The sequence below is a fragment of the Nicotiana tomentosiformis genome, chromosome 9 (genome assembly GCF_000390325.3).
Source record: "Nicotiana tomentosiformis chromosome 9, ASM39032v3, whole genome shotgun sequence".
NCBI classification, from domain to species: Eukaryota; Viridiplantae; Streptophyta; class Magnoliopsida; order Solanales; family Solanaceae; genus Nicotiana; species Nicotiana tomentosiformis.
The window spans coordinates 36,837,201-36,853,337 of NC_090820.1; the positions used below are offsets into that span (position 1 = coordinate 36,837,201).

At 42.7% G+C, this 16,137-nt stretch overlaps 1 protein-coding gene across 1 annotated transcript; it reads left to right on the plus strand.

The window, feature by feature from the left end:
- The first annotated feature begins 8,348 nt into the window (after positions 1 to 8,348).
- Positions 8,349 to 9,329, plus strand: LOC138898605 (peroxisomal and mitochondrial division factor 1-like). Its single transcript, XM_070184682.1, has 2 exons — positions 8,349 to 8,533; positions 8,900 to 9,329. The coding sequence occupies exons 1-2, from the start codon at positions 8,349 to 8,351 to the stop codon at positions 9,327 to 9,329; spliced, it is 615 nt and encodes a 204-aa protein (XP_070040783.1).
- Positions 9,330 to 16,137: the final 6,808 nt, after the last annotated feature.

Here is a 16,137-nt window from a genome sequence, read left to right on the forward strand (position 1 = left end):
GAAGAACAAACTCTCCAACTCTTTGAGACAGTCTCTAATATAATGGTCATAACGTTTTGTACAAAACTCCAAATTATAAATGGTTTAACTTTCTGAAAACTAGACACCAAGGACTATAACTTTCATTTGTTTTTCATCTCCCAATTCTTTATAGATTGCTAGATATGAGCTTCCAAAGTCTGCCCTGTGCAACAGAGATTTCCAAACTCTTCCGAGACAGCTTATAGTATATCCATCATAACTTTTTGTACACAACTCCAAATGACAAATGGTTTACCTTTCTGAAAACTAGACACAAAGGACTACAACTTTCATCGTCTCCAAATTCCTTATAGATTGCGAGATATAATCTTCCAAAGTCGGGTCAGTGCAGCAGAGGTTTGTTCTATGCGATCGCAAATTGGCTTTCGCGATCGCAATTCACAAGGCCCCAAACTGCTGTTTACTCTTCGCGAATGCGACCTGATGTTCGCGATCGCGATGCACACCTCTGTAGGCAGAAACCAGTAATTAAGAATGGGTAGAAATGGTCCAAAGCAACTCTGAAACTCACCCGAGCCCCTCGGGACCTCAACCAAATATACCAACAAGTCCTAAAACATCATACGAACTTAGTCGAAGCATAGAATCACATCAAACAATGCTAAAACCACAAATCATACCTCAATTCAAGCCTAATGAACTTTTAAATTCTATATCTTGTGCCGAAATACAGCAAATCAATCCAGAATGACTTTAAATTTTGCACACAAGTCATAAATGATATAACAAAGCTATTCCAATTTCCAGAATCGGATTCCGACCTCGATATCAAAAAGTCAACTCCGGTCAAACTTTTCAAAAATTCAACTTTCGATATTTCAAGCCTAATTCCACTACGGACCTCCAAATAATTTTCCGGACACGCTCCTAAGTCCAAAATCACCATACAGAGCTATTGGAATAATCAGAATTAAATTTTGAGGTCGTTTACAAATAAGTCAATATCCGATCAACTTTTCTAACTTAAGTTTTTAATTATGAGACTAAGTGTCTCATTTCACTCCGAAATCCTTCCGGACCCGAACCAACTAACCCGATAAGTCATAAATCAATTGTAAGGCATAAATTGAGCAGTAAATTGGAGAAGATGGTTATAATACTCAAAACGATCGACCGGGCCGTTACTATAGACCTGAAACCCGGAACACGCGAACATCTCGCGAAGGCCTCGGGGGAGCCTGCTCTAACGCGAGCTTTTTCGCTCGTTTCGGCTGATGCTTCTCTGCTTCAATTCATTTTGTTGCCTAACGTTTGCTTCAACTTTCATTCTTGTTTCTTGTCTTCTTTTGTAATTGACTTTTGTCTTCTTTTGTAATGTTACACTTTACTTATTGTATATCCAATAATTAATTGATCATAACTCCATTCTTGTAGTGTATAAAATACACATAAAATCTCTACTTTGCTCTCAGTTTCGTCTTTAATGTACCTACACATAAAATAAGCTCAATTAAGAACAAATATAGTATAGTTTAGCATTAAAATCCCAAAATGTAAGGTAAGTAATGCACTAAAAATATATAATTATAGCCAAACATCAGCTTGTAAAGCTTGGTCTTGATCTCCTTCTTGAACTTGGATTTGGATTTGATCGCGAACAAGTAATTTGATCTCGAACGCTTTGGTATATGATTTACCTTCGATCTTGATCTTGAACTTGAACTTGAACTTGTAGCTTGTAGAGAAATCTGCGGTGTTTGGTCCACAAGCTCTCTGCTTGCTTCTTATTGTCATTTTTGGTGTCTTCTAGCTTTATGAAGTCCTCTATTTATAGTTGTAGGGAGTGGTGTGGCTCTGCGATTTGATTGGTCCATTTGAACTGACTAATACCATCCATACACTTGGCACAACTCGATTGGTTGTTGATTTGACTTGGTATGCCACCCTCTCTTTACACATGGCATAATTTTATTGGCTCATTTATTTTTCTTGGATCGCCACATCATTTGACATGTGTCTTGATTTTATTGGCTCGTTCTTTTGACTTGGATTGCCACATGACTTGACACATGGCATGATCCTGGGGTTTTAAGATGGGCTAATAGCCATTTGGACATTGGGCCAATGAAGTGGGCTTGTCATTTAAATTATCGTCTAATTAAATAGAATACCCCAACACATATATTGAATTTAAATAATGTATTGAATTTAATATGGTCCAAATTATTTTATGCGTTTAAATCCGATAAAATTTAAATTCTTACAAATACCCCTACTTCAAGGTTTATTGGGGGTATAAGTTTATTAATCCTCAAAGATTAGCCTTGAAGTAAGACAAAAGATTTTTAATTGTCTTCTTGCAATTTCTTTCAGAGAGTGGTTGATTATAAAATCAAAGGTTTAATAGTCTTGTTTCAAGATTAAAACCTTAGTTAAGGTCATTATATATCACATATGACCCCACGTGAAGCACCTCATGAGTTTAGCTACTTTGAGCTTAACTTTTTAAAAACTAAGCAATAAAAGTTGAGCTTAACTTTTAAAAAACTAAGCAACAAAAGTTGAGCTTATCTTATTAACCCACCAAACTCCACACAATCCTCTCCCATCTTTATGCCTAATTCCACAGAATTTGAATTTGTATGTGTTTGACTGAAAAATATTGATCTTTGGTTAAACGAATTAATTAAAAAGATGAGGGATTAATCCTAGTTAAAAATAATGACTTCAGATCTAAAATCGGCCTGTATGGGTTGCGTAGAATAGTGAAAGAGCAAATTTAATGTGATACGCATTAAATGTTCACGATCACTAATGGGATGAGAATAACAAGCATTAAATAATAATAAATGACACTAAATGTAAATAAGGAAGAAGATTCACCCAATATTGAATGAGGTGGAAGATTCTTCCCTCTGACAATGAAATATGACAAATAACTACGGGGATATTGGAGACTTTCTCGGATCTGATGTGAAAAGTATAGAATAAACAGCCAATCGAATCTCTTTAGAAAGGTAGTATTTGTATTTATCTAGAGAGTCAACTTTTCAAGAGAGTTCTTATCAAAATCAATAATATCTGCCTTTCACCTTCTCTCTCTTTCTATTTATTTGGGACATGCCCCCAATCAGACCTAAAGGTACAAGTACAGAGAATATTCAATGGAATATTCTCCTAAATATCCTATTACCAAACTAGCCGTTACTATTACTCTTGGCCTTCGACCTCGACCATGATTGACTGCTCGGCGGTGAACCCATCAGTCATTGGTCGACCTCGGCTTAACTGCTTCTAATAGCATCTCTTCGTGCCGAATATCCTTAGTTAGATTTTGACCCATACAGTTAGTCCCTCCGCTTATCGAGGTCGTCCCTCGGGCGGCTTGGATGAGCGGACTTCACTAGTCATGGTTGAGAGATTCTAGGTGGGCAGGTCGAGCAATGACACTCATGGTGAGGAGATAACGTGGCGCTTTGTGAGCCATAACTTTACCGTTACGTCGGTTCAGAATGATGTCATGACATCATGCGTCATTATTACGCATTTTTCCGATGCGTTATGTCGTTTCCCGCGCCCCTGCCATTTCGATATTTGTGCAGTGACGATTGGCATTTTCGATTAAGGTACCTGAATTTCTTATAAATAGGGACAGAAATATTCTTCTTGATCCTTTGCGTTTCCAAATACTTGAACCTCTATATCTTTCTTCTTTTCCATTATTCTCGATCTTGTAGTCTCCGTTTTCACAGCCCAGTTCTCCCTGGTTTTGTTTTTGCAATTTCTGCTACTCTTACCCCTTCTGTGTCCGTAATTCTTTCACGTGCAAACAACCAAAAATGGTTAATACATCTTCCACTTCCGGGGGTAACTCTGACCCGATTCCATTGGCGGTGAGCAACCCCCCTCATGACGATGGAGCTGCCATTGTTGCAGAGGATGAGAGTTTTTCCACCGTAGATGAGATTTATAATGACCCAACCAGTCATTTTAACTCTTAGAACCTCAGTTCCTCTAAATAAAGCTCCCCGTATGTGCTTTTATAAATTTATGACTTACGGGAATGGTTGGTTCGGGATTTGTAAGGGTTCGGGTTGAAATCTGAACACTTGATTCCTTAAGTTGGCCTTAAAATGCTAAGTTTGACTTTGGTCAACATTTTGAGAAAATGTCCTCGGAATGGAATTTTGATGATTCTAACAGCTCTGTATAGTAACTTTGGATTTAGGAGCGTGTTCGAAATTTTATTTGGAAGTCCGTAGTTAAATTAGGCTTGAAATGGCTAAAATATGAATTTAAGCTTGGAAGTTTGACCGGGAAATTGACTTTTTGATACCGGACTTGGAATCTAGTTCCAAAAATTTTTATAGCTCCGTTAAGTCATTTATGACTTGCGTGCAAAATTTGAGGTCAGTCAGACTTGATTTGATAGGTTCTGGCGTCGTTTGTAGAAATTAAAAGTTTCAAAGTTCATTAGGCTTGAATCTATGTGTGATTCGTGTTTTTATTGTTGTTGAATGTGATTTGAAGACTCGACTAAGTTCGTATGATGTTTTAGGACTTGTTGGTATATTTGGTTGAGGTCCCGAGGGGATTGGGAGTGTTTCGGATGGTATTCAAAGTATTTTCCTTCATTTTGGCACTGCGCGATCGCGAAGATTGGGACGCGATTGCGTAGGCTTAGTTGAGGCAGTGTTAATTTATTCTTCGCGATCGCGTGAGGTCAACCGCGGTCGCGTAGGTTTGGCAAGCTGTGCATCACGATCGCGTGATGTTGTTTGCGATCACATAAGGTTAATTGGGGCTGCTGAGTTTTGTGCTTCGCGATCACGTGAAGCGGGATGCAATCGCGTAGCTTTGATATTTTGTAACTCGCGAACGCGTGAAGAAGGTCGCATTCGCGTAGAGTAACGAGGCATAAGATGGGCCACACGCTTAATGCTTCGCGATCGCGTGAGAAGGCTTGCGATCGCATAGGCTTGGGAAGACTGTGCTTCGCGATCGCGTGGGATTTTCTGCGATCGCGTAGAGTTAAATCTGGGCAGTGGAAATTTGTACTTCGCGATCGCGAAGAGTAAAAGACTGGGCAGAGAGGTTAAGTTCTGAAAATGGAACTTTGTCCCATTTTCCATTTTTAACGATTTGGAGCTCGGATTGAGGTGAGTTTTGGGAGATTTTCAGAGAAAATATCGGGGTAAGTGTTCTTAACTCAATTTTGGTTAGATTACCCAAATCCATCACTATTTTTATCAGTTAATTGGTGATTTAAGTTAGAAAATTTTGAAAATCCTCTTAAATAGATTTGAGGATTTGAGGGTCGAATTGTTATTGAAATTTAGTCATTTTGGTATAGTTAGACTCGTGGTTGAATGGGCGTTCATATTTTATAAGTTTCGCCGGATTCCGAGGCCATTTTTGAGTTAATTTCGGATTTTATTGAAAAATATAGTATTTTCTTATGGAATTGATTCTATAATTTTTGTTGGCTGTATCGAATTAATTATGACTAGATACGAGTCAACCGAAATCGAAAAATTGAGAAAAAAGGCGTACTACTTAGTTAAATTGGAGCAAGTCGAGGTAAGTGACTTGTCTAACCTTGTGTAGGAAATATTTCCCTAGGATTGGTATTAATTGTAATGTGATGAAAGTCGTGTACACGAGGTGACGAGTGTGTACATGGGCTAAATGTGAAGGATTATATTTTTAAATTGTGTAGATCACTGTTGCATATTAATTAAATTAATAAATCTTGTTATATTCTCCATCATTGATTTGATTTATATACTTTAAATTTGCTTAACCTTTTTCCTGCTAATTGTTTTACCTGTTTAGTTGGAACTTGGTTTCTTTTATTCTGTGCATTATTTGAAGGTTTTTTTTCTTTAAAATAAATATTATTAATATGAAGTATTTGACATTTTTTAATTTGGCATTGAAGCAACATATTAAAGATTTTAAAATATTATTTTACTGAATATTTTTGTAAGATTTTCGTACTCATTGTGATGGAGCCGTGAGCTCTTTATTGTAGAAAATATTATTGATGATTTATTTTGGCATGAGCCGTGAGCTATTTCTTGTGGAAAAATATTGTCATTAAATTATTTTGGCAAGTTAAATTATTTGAGCACTTGAGGTGCAAATTGTAATATATTGAGATATTGATACGCATGCGGTGGTATAAGGTCTGGGTATTGAAACGCATGCGGTGAGATAAGGGTGGCTTGATACGCGTGGCTAGTAGGGGAACTACTAGAAGTCATACGATGTGATAAGGATGGCTAAAACACGGGATGCTATTTCGGGAAAAATGATTTCTTTAAAATAAATTGTGAAGGCTCCCGCGGTGAGATAAGGGAAATGAGATATTGTGAATTTATTATGACTTGGGACTACGAGGCGGTACCTCGGGAGTGCCCTTGTTGATATTGATTTATGGCCGTAGTTGCCTTTGATTTTGTTGTGATTTTTTTTAAAGTTGAAAAGAAATTCTGTTTTGTTTCACGAGGTATTATTTGCTATCATTTGTGTAATTAAATGGTGACCTACTACTTGATTTATTTCCATTGTCATTTTATTTTATTATATAGTGAAAAATTTTACCATGCCATTTATTATTATTTTCCAGTAGGGCCTGACCTGACCTCGTCACTACTCTATCGAGGTTAGGCTTGGCACTTACTGGGTACCGTTGTGGTGTACTTATACTATGCTTCTGCATATCTTTTTGTGCAGATCCAGGTACTTCTTACCACCCCAGACATCAGTGAGTACCTGTGCACGGAGACTTCGAGGTATATCTGTCAGCGTTCACAGACTCCGGAGCCCCCTTCTATTATTGTTATGTTGTTTCCTTATTTTTTTAGACTCTGTTATATAGAGACATTGAGGATAAATCCTTAGAAGCTTGTGACTTATTTCTACCAGGTTTTGGGAGTTGTAATTATGTAAAGTCTCAGATTTCTATTTTTATTCCGCATTGATAGGCTTACCTAGTCTTAGAGACTAGGTGCCATCACGACATCCTACGGAGGAAATTTGGGGTCGTGACAAGATTATCCCTCGCAAGAAGAAGGCTAGGTCGGATTTCTCAAAACGGCCCGAGGACGATCCAGAACCTGTAGAATCAGAAATGGACGTTGTTGTCCTTGACGACTTTAAGGCTAAGTTCAGAATCCCAGCTCACATCGACCTGGTCCCGGCCGGCCACGATGTAGTACAGGTTCACCACCTTGGATATTGTGTATTCTACGCATATCTATTTCTTGTGGGCTATTTTCTTCCCCTTCCCTTATTGGCGGAGGAGTTCTACCCTTACTACGACGTCTGCCCGGCCCAGCTTTCCTCTTACATCTACAAGCTTATCCTCATGTTGACAAAGTACGCAGAACTGGCTAGCCGCGGGATCTCTATTCACCACCTACTGTATTTTTACGCGCCTAGTTTCCACAGGGGGACGATTTTACACCTTCGTCACCGTGGAGGCAAACGTTTGGTGGTGAAGATGGACGATAAGGCCAATCATCAGTTTTGGTTTAACTTTTTCTACGTTAAGACCGAAGACGTAGTGGCAAACACTAACGGGTTCCCCGAAAAGTGGAACTATGCTCGTAAGTACCTTCGCCGACTGTTCATTTTGCTTATTTTGGTGGTAGTGTAATCGTTCCATTTTCTATTCCCTTTTTTTTAGCTGAGAAAGAGCCCCCTCCATTGGTCGCAGATATTCACGACTGGGTCAGTCAGGTCTTACCCCATACGGTGGGGATCCGTGAATGGCCGACTTTCTATAAGAAATTTAGGCCCAAGCCCTCAGCGACTGGTGACTTGCTTACTTGAATTTTGTTGCTTCGGCCTTTAGGTTGTCCTTTCCTTTTTTGTATCGTAGGGGTTGACTTAACCCTATTTTTGTCATTAGGTCGAAGAGCATCGAGGAGGATGAGGGCTCCTACTCATGCGTTCCGCCTATCGGGTGCCGTGGCGGGGTCTTCCCATGCTACGACTGCGGATCAGTCTGCCCAACCGACCTCTTCTTATCAGACCCCGATATTACGTGGACCTAGTCGACTGCCAATGACCTAATTGACAGGGACTCTGGCCACTGCCGTACTACATTTGATCGATAAGTCATCACTAAGCGACGAGGAATCGACTCCGCTCAAGAGGAGGAGGGTGGATGTCGGCGACGTGGCAGTTAGAGCTGCGAAATCTACAATGGACGACCACGAGCTGACCGTTGTTGCGTCAGAGGGAGATGTAGATCTGCCGACTCCAGCTTCGGTGTCTATTGGGATTGTAGAGGATGTTTCTTTTCCCGAGGTCGTGGTTGAAGTTGGGGGCGATCTGAGGCTACTGATGCCATGCTAATGAATGATCCATCGTCCTCGGGGCCGGTCGGCGTTCCTTCGTCGGCCGAGGAGAGAGCAAAAGGCATTGTCAAGGAAGGTTATGAAACTGGTTCTGACGTTGACCCCGAGGAGGTGAGAGCAAAAGGCATTGTCAAGGAAGTTTATGAAACTGGTTCTGACGTTGACCCCGAGGAGGTGCAAAGGTATAGTGAAGGATTTACTCGGGTGGAGGTGAGGTTGGAGGGGTCTTCTTGTACCATCTCGATCCCCATGGATCATGACCTTTTGGTTGACATGGAGGATGTAGTCCCCTCTTTGGGTCCCCTCTATTCTAATACGAAAAGCAGAACCTTGGCGACGTTCAATGATGCCGCCCTGTCGTCGGGCATAGCCGGCCTCGCCTTGAGGGTAAGTTTTTTGATCTTCCTAGTTCCCATGCTTGCATCTTTTCCTCCTTTTTATTTTTAGACTAATTCTCTTTTCTTTTATTTTTTATCGACCATCATCTTGGAAATTGAGAATGCTAGCCGAGAGGAGAGTCACAGAGCTACTTTCAAGAAAATGTAAAGGAAGTACTGCGAGTACTACAACAAGCACCGCGAGATCTACAGGCAATTTGGTACGAGTGCGAATTTCCAAGATATCAGAGACGAGCTGAAGCAAAAGGACGATGAACTTATGAAGGTCATTAGCAAATGCAGCGAGCTCGAGGGGGAGCTTAGGGACAAAGAAGAAGAGCTCGAAATGAGCAAGAGAGTTGAGGCTGAGTGCGTGGATCTTCAGACCCAAGTGGTATCTTTGCGGGCTGAGCTCAAGCAGTGTACGATAAGGGCTGATGTATTGAATAGTGAAGTTGCCGAGAAGTCGGCGGAATTGGAGAAGGCCAAGTCAGCTCGGTTGGTGGCTTCGGCAAAAGTGGCAGAATTGGAGGATTCGATCCGCGTCCTCCGATCTGAACGGGCGAATGATATGGTGGCGGCCACGCTCAGGGAGGCATGACTTGATGAACGGATTGAGGGGATGGAGAAAGAGGTCTCGAACCTTGGAGATTAGATTTCTGCCCTCGAGGCCGAGAAGGCGCAGTTGTTGGCTCAGCCATCCTCCTCTCACACTTTTGCTTACCCCGATGTTTCACGGGACTTGTATGAGATGTGGATCCATGCCGAGGCCCAGTTAGACATATTCAAGAATTTGATGATGGAGGAAAGAGTTCCTGAGGCTGATTTTGAGGATGTTCATGCTAAGGCGCGTGCAGCTCGGATCGCCCGTGGTTATTACCCAGCTACTCTGGGGACCGGCGACGAGGAGGATGAGGAGGAGGAGGAGGAGGAGGAGGAGGAGAAGGAATTGGACGGGATTGAGCAGGACGCATGGTATGAAGATGAATATCCTCAAGGCAACAGTGGAGATGGCGGTGTTGGGCTAGGTGGTGAATAGTTATTTCTTTTGTAATTTTGTGCACATTTTGTGGGCGTCTGCTTAGCCCTTGTAAATGATATATATTTTGTGAAGTATGAAATATTATTTTGCTCGTTCGTCTTCAAATCTTCTTTGTTTGGTCGTGTGCTTCTACCGTTTGGTCGCCTTGATCGTAATAAATTCGATTCTAGCCATGGCCGGGGTAGGTGAGTGTGAATTCGAATGAGGTCGAATGTGAATTAATTCGAGCGAGGTCAAATGTCACTTTAATTATTTTGAACGAGGTCAAATGTGAGTTAATTCGAACGAGGTCTAAAGTCATTTTAATTAATTCGAATGAGGTCAAATGTGAGTTAATTCGAGCGAGGTCGAATGTTGCTTTAATTAATTCGAACGAGGTCAAATGTGAGTTAATTCGAGCGAGGTCGAATGCCACTTTAATTAATTCGAACGAGGTCAAATGTGAGTTAATTCGAGCGAGGTCGAAAGTCACTTTAATTAATTCGAACGAGGTCGAATGTGAGTTAATTCGAGCGAGGTCGAATGTCACTTTAATTAATTCGAACGAGGTCGAATGTGAGTTAATTCGAGCGAGGTCGAAAGTCAATTCGAACGAGGTCGAATGTGAGTTAATTCGAGCGAGGTCGAATGTCACTTTAATTAATTCGAACGAGGTGGAATGTGAGTTAATTCGAGCGAGGTCGAATGTCACTTTAATTAATTCGAACGAGGTCGAATGTGAGTTAATTCGAGCGAGGTCGAATGCCACTTTAATTAATTCAAACGAGGTCGAATGTGAGTTAATTCGAGCGAGGTCGAATGTCACTTTAATTAATTCGAACGAGGTCGAATGTAAGTTAATTCGAGCGAGGTCGAATGTCACGTTAATTAATTCGAACGAGGTCGAATGTGAGTTAATTTGAGCGAGGCCGAAAGTCACTTTAATTAATTCGAACTAGATCGAATGTGAGTTAATTCGAGCGAGGTTGAATGTCACTTTAATTAATTCGAACGAGGTCGAATGTGAGTTAATTCGAGCGAGGTCGAATGTCACTTTAATTAATTCGAACGAGGTCGAATGTGAGTTAATTCGAGCGAGGTCGAATGTCACTTTAATTAATTCGAACGAGGTCGAATGTGAGTTAATTCGAGCGAGGTCGAATGTCACTTTAATTAATTCGAGCGAAGTCGAATGTGAGTTAATTCGAGCGAGGTCGAATGTCACTTTAATTAATTCGAGCGAGGTCAAATGTAAGTTAATTCGAGCGAGATCGAATGTCACTTTAATTAATTCGAATGAGGTCGAATGTGAGTTAATTCGAGCGAGGTCGAATGTCACTTTAATTAATTTGAATGAGGTCGAATGTGAGTTAATTCAAGCGAGATCGAATGTCACTTTAATTAATTCGAGCGAGGTCAAATGTGAGTTAATTCGAGCGAGGTCGAATGTCAATTTAATTAATTAGAATGAGGTCAAATATGAGTTAATTCGAGCGAGGTCGAATGTCACTTTAATTAATTCGAACGAGGTCGAATATGGTGCGGTGTTGTTTAAGTGAAAACGTGGGCAAACTTCATGTATGTGTGCTTTGCTTATATAAATTTGGAGAAATTTACATGTTTTTTAGGCTGGCATTCCAGTCCCAGTCTAGCTTTCCAGGCTGGCATTCCAGTCCCAGTCTATCTAGTCCCTTCATTGGTTGACCTGGACAAGTATTGAGAGGTTGAGCAATGAACTGATCAGCCTGCACCCTCATATATTCGCACTTTAGCTTGAAATGTCCTCCTCGCTGCATCTTTGAAAACCTTCCCGAGAAAACCCAATTGGGACAAAACTCGGGTGAGGGAAAAAGAGTACGGCTCGGAGAACATTTTTCCTTAGAAGTTAAAGTACTTGAGGTGGGAGATGTTCCAGTTGTTTGGTAGTAATTTTCCTTCCATCGTTTCCAGTTGGAATGACCCTTTGTTTGCTATTGCCGTGATTTTGTATAGGCCATCCCAATTCGTTCCCAGTTTGCCTTCCCGAGGGTCCTTGCTTGCTTGTGTTTTGGGCTTGAGTACGTAGTCTCCGACTTTGAGTGGTCTGACTTTAGATTTTTTGTTGTAGTAGCATTCTGCCTGTTGTTTTTGGGCGATCATCCTTATGTAAGCCATATCTCTTCGTTCTTCGGCTTCGTCGAGGTCCTGCCTTCTGCTTTCGTTGTTTCTTCACCCGCTCTCATGGGAGTATCTCAGACTTGGTTCTCCGACCTCGACCGGTATTACTGCATCAGTCCCATAGACTAATGAGTAGGGCGTCTCTCCTGTGCTTGTTTTTGGCGTTGTGCGGTATGCCCATAGCACTTCCGGCAGTAGTTCCAGCCATAGTCCCTTGGCGTTCTCGAGCTTTTTCTTCATGATGTTCAGTATTGATTTGTTGGAGGACTCCGCTTGCCCATTTCCCGCGGGATGGTATGGGATGGAGAGTATTCTTTTGATATGTCATTTCTCGAAGAACTTGGCGATCTTTTTCCCGGTGAATGGGGCTCGTTGTCACAACTGATCTCTTTGGGGAGCCCGAAGCGGCACACAATATTCTTCCATATGAAGGCGATCACTTCTTGTTCGCGTATCTGGGCGAACACACCTGCTTCCACCTACTTCGAAAAATAGTCAGTTAAAACTAAAAGAAATCTTACATTACCTCGCCCCGCTGGGAGGGGGCCGACGATGTCCAACCCCCATTTGATGAAAGGCCAAGGTGAGGTGACCGAGTGGAGGTGCTCGCCCTCTTGGTGGATCATAGGGGCATAGTTTTGGCATTGTTCACATTTTCTCACGAAGTCGGCAACCTCTTTTTTCATGGTAGGCCAGTAGTAGCCCGCTCGTATGAGACATCTGACCAGAGCTCGATTGAAGGAGTGAGCTCCGCAGTGGCCTTCGTGGACTTCTTCTAGAACACGTCATGTCTGGTTTGGGCCTAAGCATTTTTCTAGGGTGCCGCCATACGTCCTTTTGTATAGGTCATCGTTTATGATGCTGTACCTGGCCACCTACATTCGAAGCTTTTTGGCTTTTTTTTTATCGTCTGGGAGCATGCCGTCCTGCAAGTATGTAACAATACGATTGCGCTAGTCCCAAGTTAGGTTTATGGTTCTTACCTCGATTTGATCGATCAATGAGTGGAGGAGAGTGACCACGTTTCCTTCTCCGGTGATGCTTTTAGTGGCTGCCGCTAGTTTGGCGAGGCTGTCCGCCTCGATATTTTGTGCCCGGGGGATCTAATCGAGCTGACATTCATCAAATTCGGGCAGCAACTTGCAGATCTCGGCCTGATACTTCTGTAGTCTGTGTTCTTTGATTTGGAAAGTCCTTGTGACTTGGTTGATGATGAGTTGGGAGTCGCAACGTAGGACGACTCACATTGCTCAGTATTTGAGTGCTAGCCTTAATCCTGCAATCACGGCCTCATACTCGGCCTCGTTGTTAGTCATGTCTGGGCATCTTATGGACTGTCGAATTACTTCTCCTGTCGGGACCTCGAGTACGGGTCCTAGTCTAGACCCTGATGCATTAGAGACACCATCAGTGTATAAAACCCATAGGTCCTGTATTTGAGGCGAGGTGTTGGCGGCTTCTTTTTCGACTTCAGTCATTATTTTTGTGCTGAAGTTGGCGACGAAGTCGGAAAGCACTTGCGACTTTATTGTCGTTCATGGTTTATAGGTGATATCATGTTCGCTTAATTCTATGACCCATTTGGCCAATCTGCCCGATAGCTCGGGCTTATGCAGAATACTTCTCAGGGGAAAAGTCGTGACTACCGAGATAGGGTGGCACTTGAAGTAGGGTCTAAGCTTTCGTGAAGCTATGACCAAAGCCAGGGACAATTTTTCGAGGTGTGGGTACCTCGTCTCAGCTTCGACTGAGGTTTTGCTAATGTAATAGATGGGAGATTGCGTACCTTTATTTTCTCGGACTAGGACTGCACTCACCGCCACATCGGACACAGCTAGGTAGACGAGAAAGTGTTCTCCGGGTTCTGCTTTAGAGAGAAGTGGGGGAGATGATAAGTATGCCTTTAGCTCTTTCAGGGTGTCGACGCACTCAGAGGTCCATTGGAGACCGTTGTCTTTTTTGAGTACGCCAAAGAACTTGTGACATCTGTCGGAGGGCCGTGAGATGAATCTTGACAGGGCGGCTAAGCGACCGGTCAGTCTTTGGACCTGTTTCTTGCTGGTTAAGTTCTCCGGTATACCTTATATAGCCTTGATTTGGTCGGGGTTGACCTCGATACCTTGTTGTGACACTAGAAAGCCCTGGAATTTCCCCGAGGTCACACCGAATGCGTATTTTTCAGGGTTCAGTTTCATTCCGTATCGCCTGAGTATATCGAAGGCCTCTTTCAGATGATCGATGTGATCCTATTTCCTTTTTGACTTGACCAACATATCGTCTATGTAGACCTCCATGGTTTTGCCGAGTTGGTCTTTGAACATTTTTATCACCAACCTCCTATACGTCGCCCCTGCATTTTTCAGTCCGAAAGGCATCACCCTATAACAATACATTCCTTGGTGGGTGATGAAGGTGGTCTTCCCTGGTCCTCCTCTTCCATGAGGATCTGGTTGTAGCCCGAGTATGCGTCCAAGAAGCTTAGCAGCTCGTGCCCGACCGTTGCGTCAATTAGCTGGTCAATATGGGGTAGCGAAAATGAGTTTTTGGGGCAGGCTTTGTTCAAATCTGTGAAGTCTACGCACATCCATCATTTTTCGTTTTTCTTTTTCACCATGACCATGTTGGCGACCCATTGGGGGTATTTTGACTCCTTGATGGAGCCGTTTTCCAGCAACTTTTTGACCTTCTCGCGGACTACATCGTTTATTGCAAAATTGAACTTTCGCCTATTTTGTCTTACCAGGGGTAAAATAGATCAACGTCCAGATTGTGTGTCGCTATCTCCTTTGGGATACCTGGCATGTCTGCATGGGAAAAGGCAAATAAGTCTGCTTTATTAGTCAAGAAATGACGAAATTTACCTGGTTCCTGAAGCTTGTGGCCGATGTAGGCTTTCTTGCTATGGTCGTTATCATTAAGTTGGACGGGGTCGAGGTCTTCTATAGTTGATCCCGTGGCTTCTATGATTTCGGGTCTTTGTTCACGTCCTTTCTTTCATCACCGTTTGACCTCGACCCTGTTGATTGCTATGCTTCTTTGGCCTTGCCCTTCATTTGTTGGGTGTATGTACAATCCTGGGCGATGCGGTAGCATTCTCGGGCAGTGCGTTGTTTTCCTTGGATGCTGTATACTCCCAATGGGGTGGGAAATTTGATGACTTGGCACAAGCTGGAGGAAATAACCTTCATGGAATGTATCCAAGTGCGACCTATTATGGTGCTGTACACCTTGTCCTGATCCATGATATGGAATGTAGTTTCCAGGGTGACGCCGCCGGCCAGGATGGGGAGTGTGATTTCTCCAGATGTCTGTTCAACTGCATTGTTAAAGACGGTTAGTGTGATGCAGCGTGGCACTATCATATCCTCGAGTTTCATTTGTGCAAGTACTCGAGAGTGGATAATATACGTGCCGCTCCCATCGTCCACCATAATACATTTCACATTTGTATCTAATATGCGTAAAGTGATAACAAGAGCATCATAGTGAGGAAAAACCAAACCGTGGGTGTCTGACTTATCGAAGATGATACTTTCTTCGAGTTCGTCGTACCGTTCGTGAGTGATCGACCATTTGAGTTTGTGGGTGGTTGTAAACTTTACGCTGTTGATCGATGCGTCATCGCCCCCTCCAATGATCATTTGAATGGTTCGAGTAGGGGAAGGTGATTTAGGTGGGCCCTGGTGCTGTTCACGTCCTCGAGCGAAGTTGGCCCTTCCTCGGTCGCTCAATAGCTCTTTCAAGTGTCTATGGTGGAGCATGTTCATGACCTCTTGTCTTAGAGCGATGCAGTCTTCGGTTTTATGACCTCGTTCCTGGTGGAATTCGCAAAGGGCGTTTGACTTTTTGGTGCTCAGGTCGGACCTCATCTTTTGTGGTCACTTCACCTTTGGGCCGAGCTTCTCCAGTGCGTAGACTATTTCTGAGGTTGAAACACAAAAATTGTGAGCAGATAGTAAGGGAGGCATACCTCTCTCGTTTTGGTGAGTCCTTGTTCTTGGCCTAGATGGGCCTTCGTCGTGGCGGGAAAGGCGGCATGATGGCACCTCTGATGTATGGTTGATGTCTTTCTCGGTTGGGTCGGGGGCCTGCCAGATCCCTTATGTTGTCGTTTCTCCGATCCCTTCTGGACTCGGCTTGTACTGAGGTCAGTCGTTGGGTTAGTCCATTTAGGTCGTCTTCGTCAGCTCGAACTTCGGCACAATAGGCATTGTGTATTTCATCCCAAGTA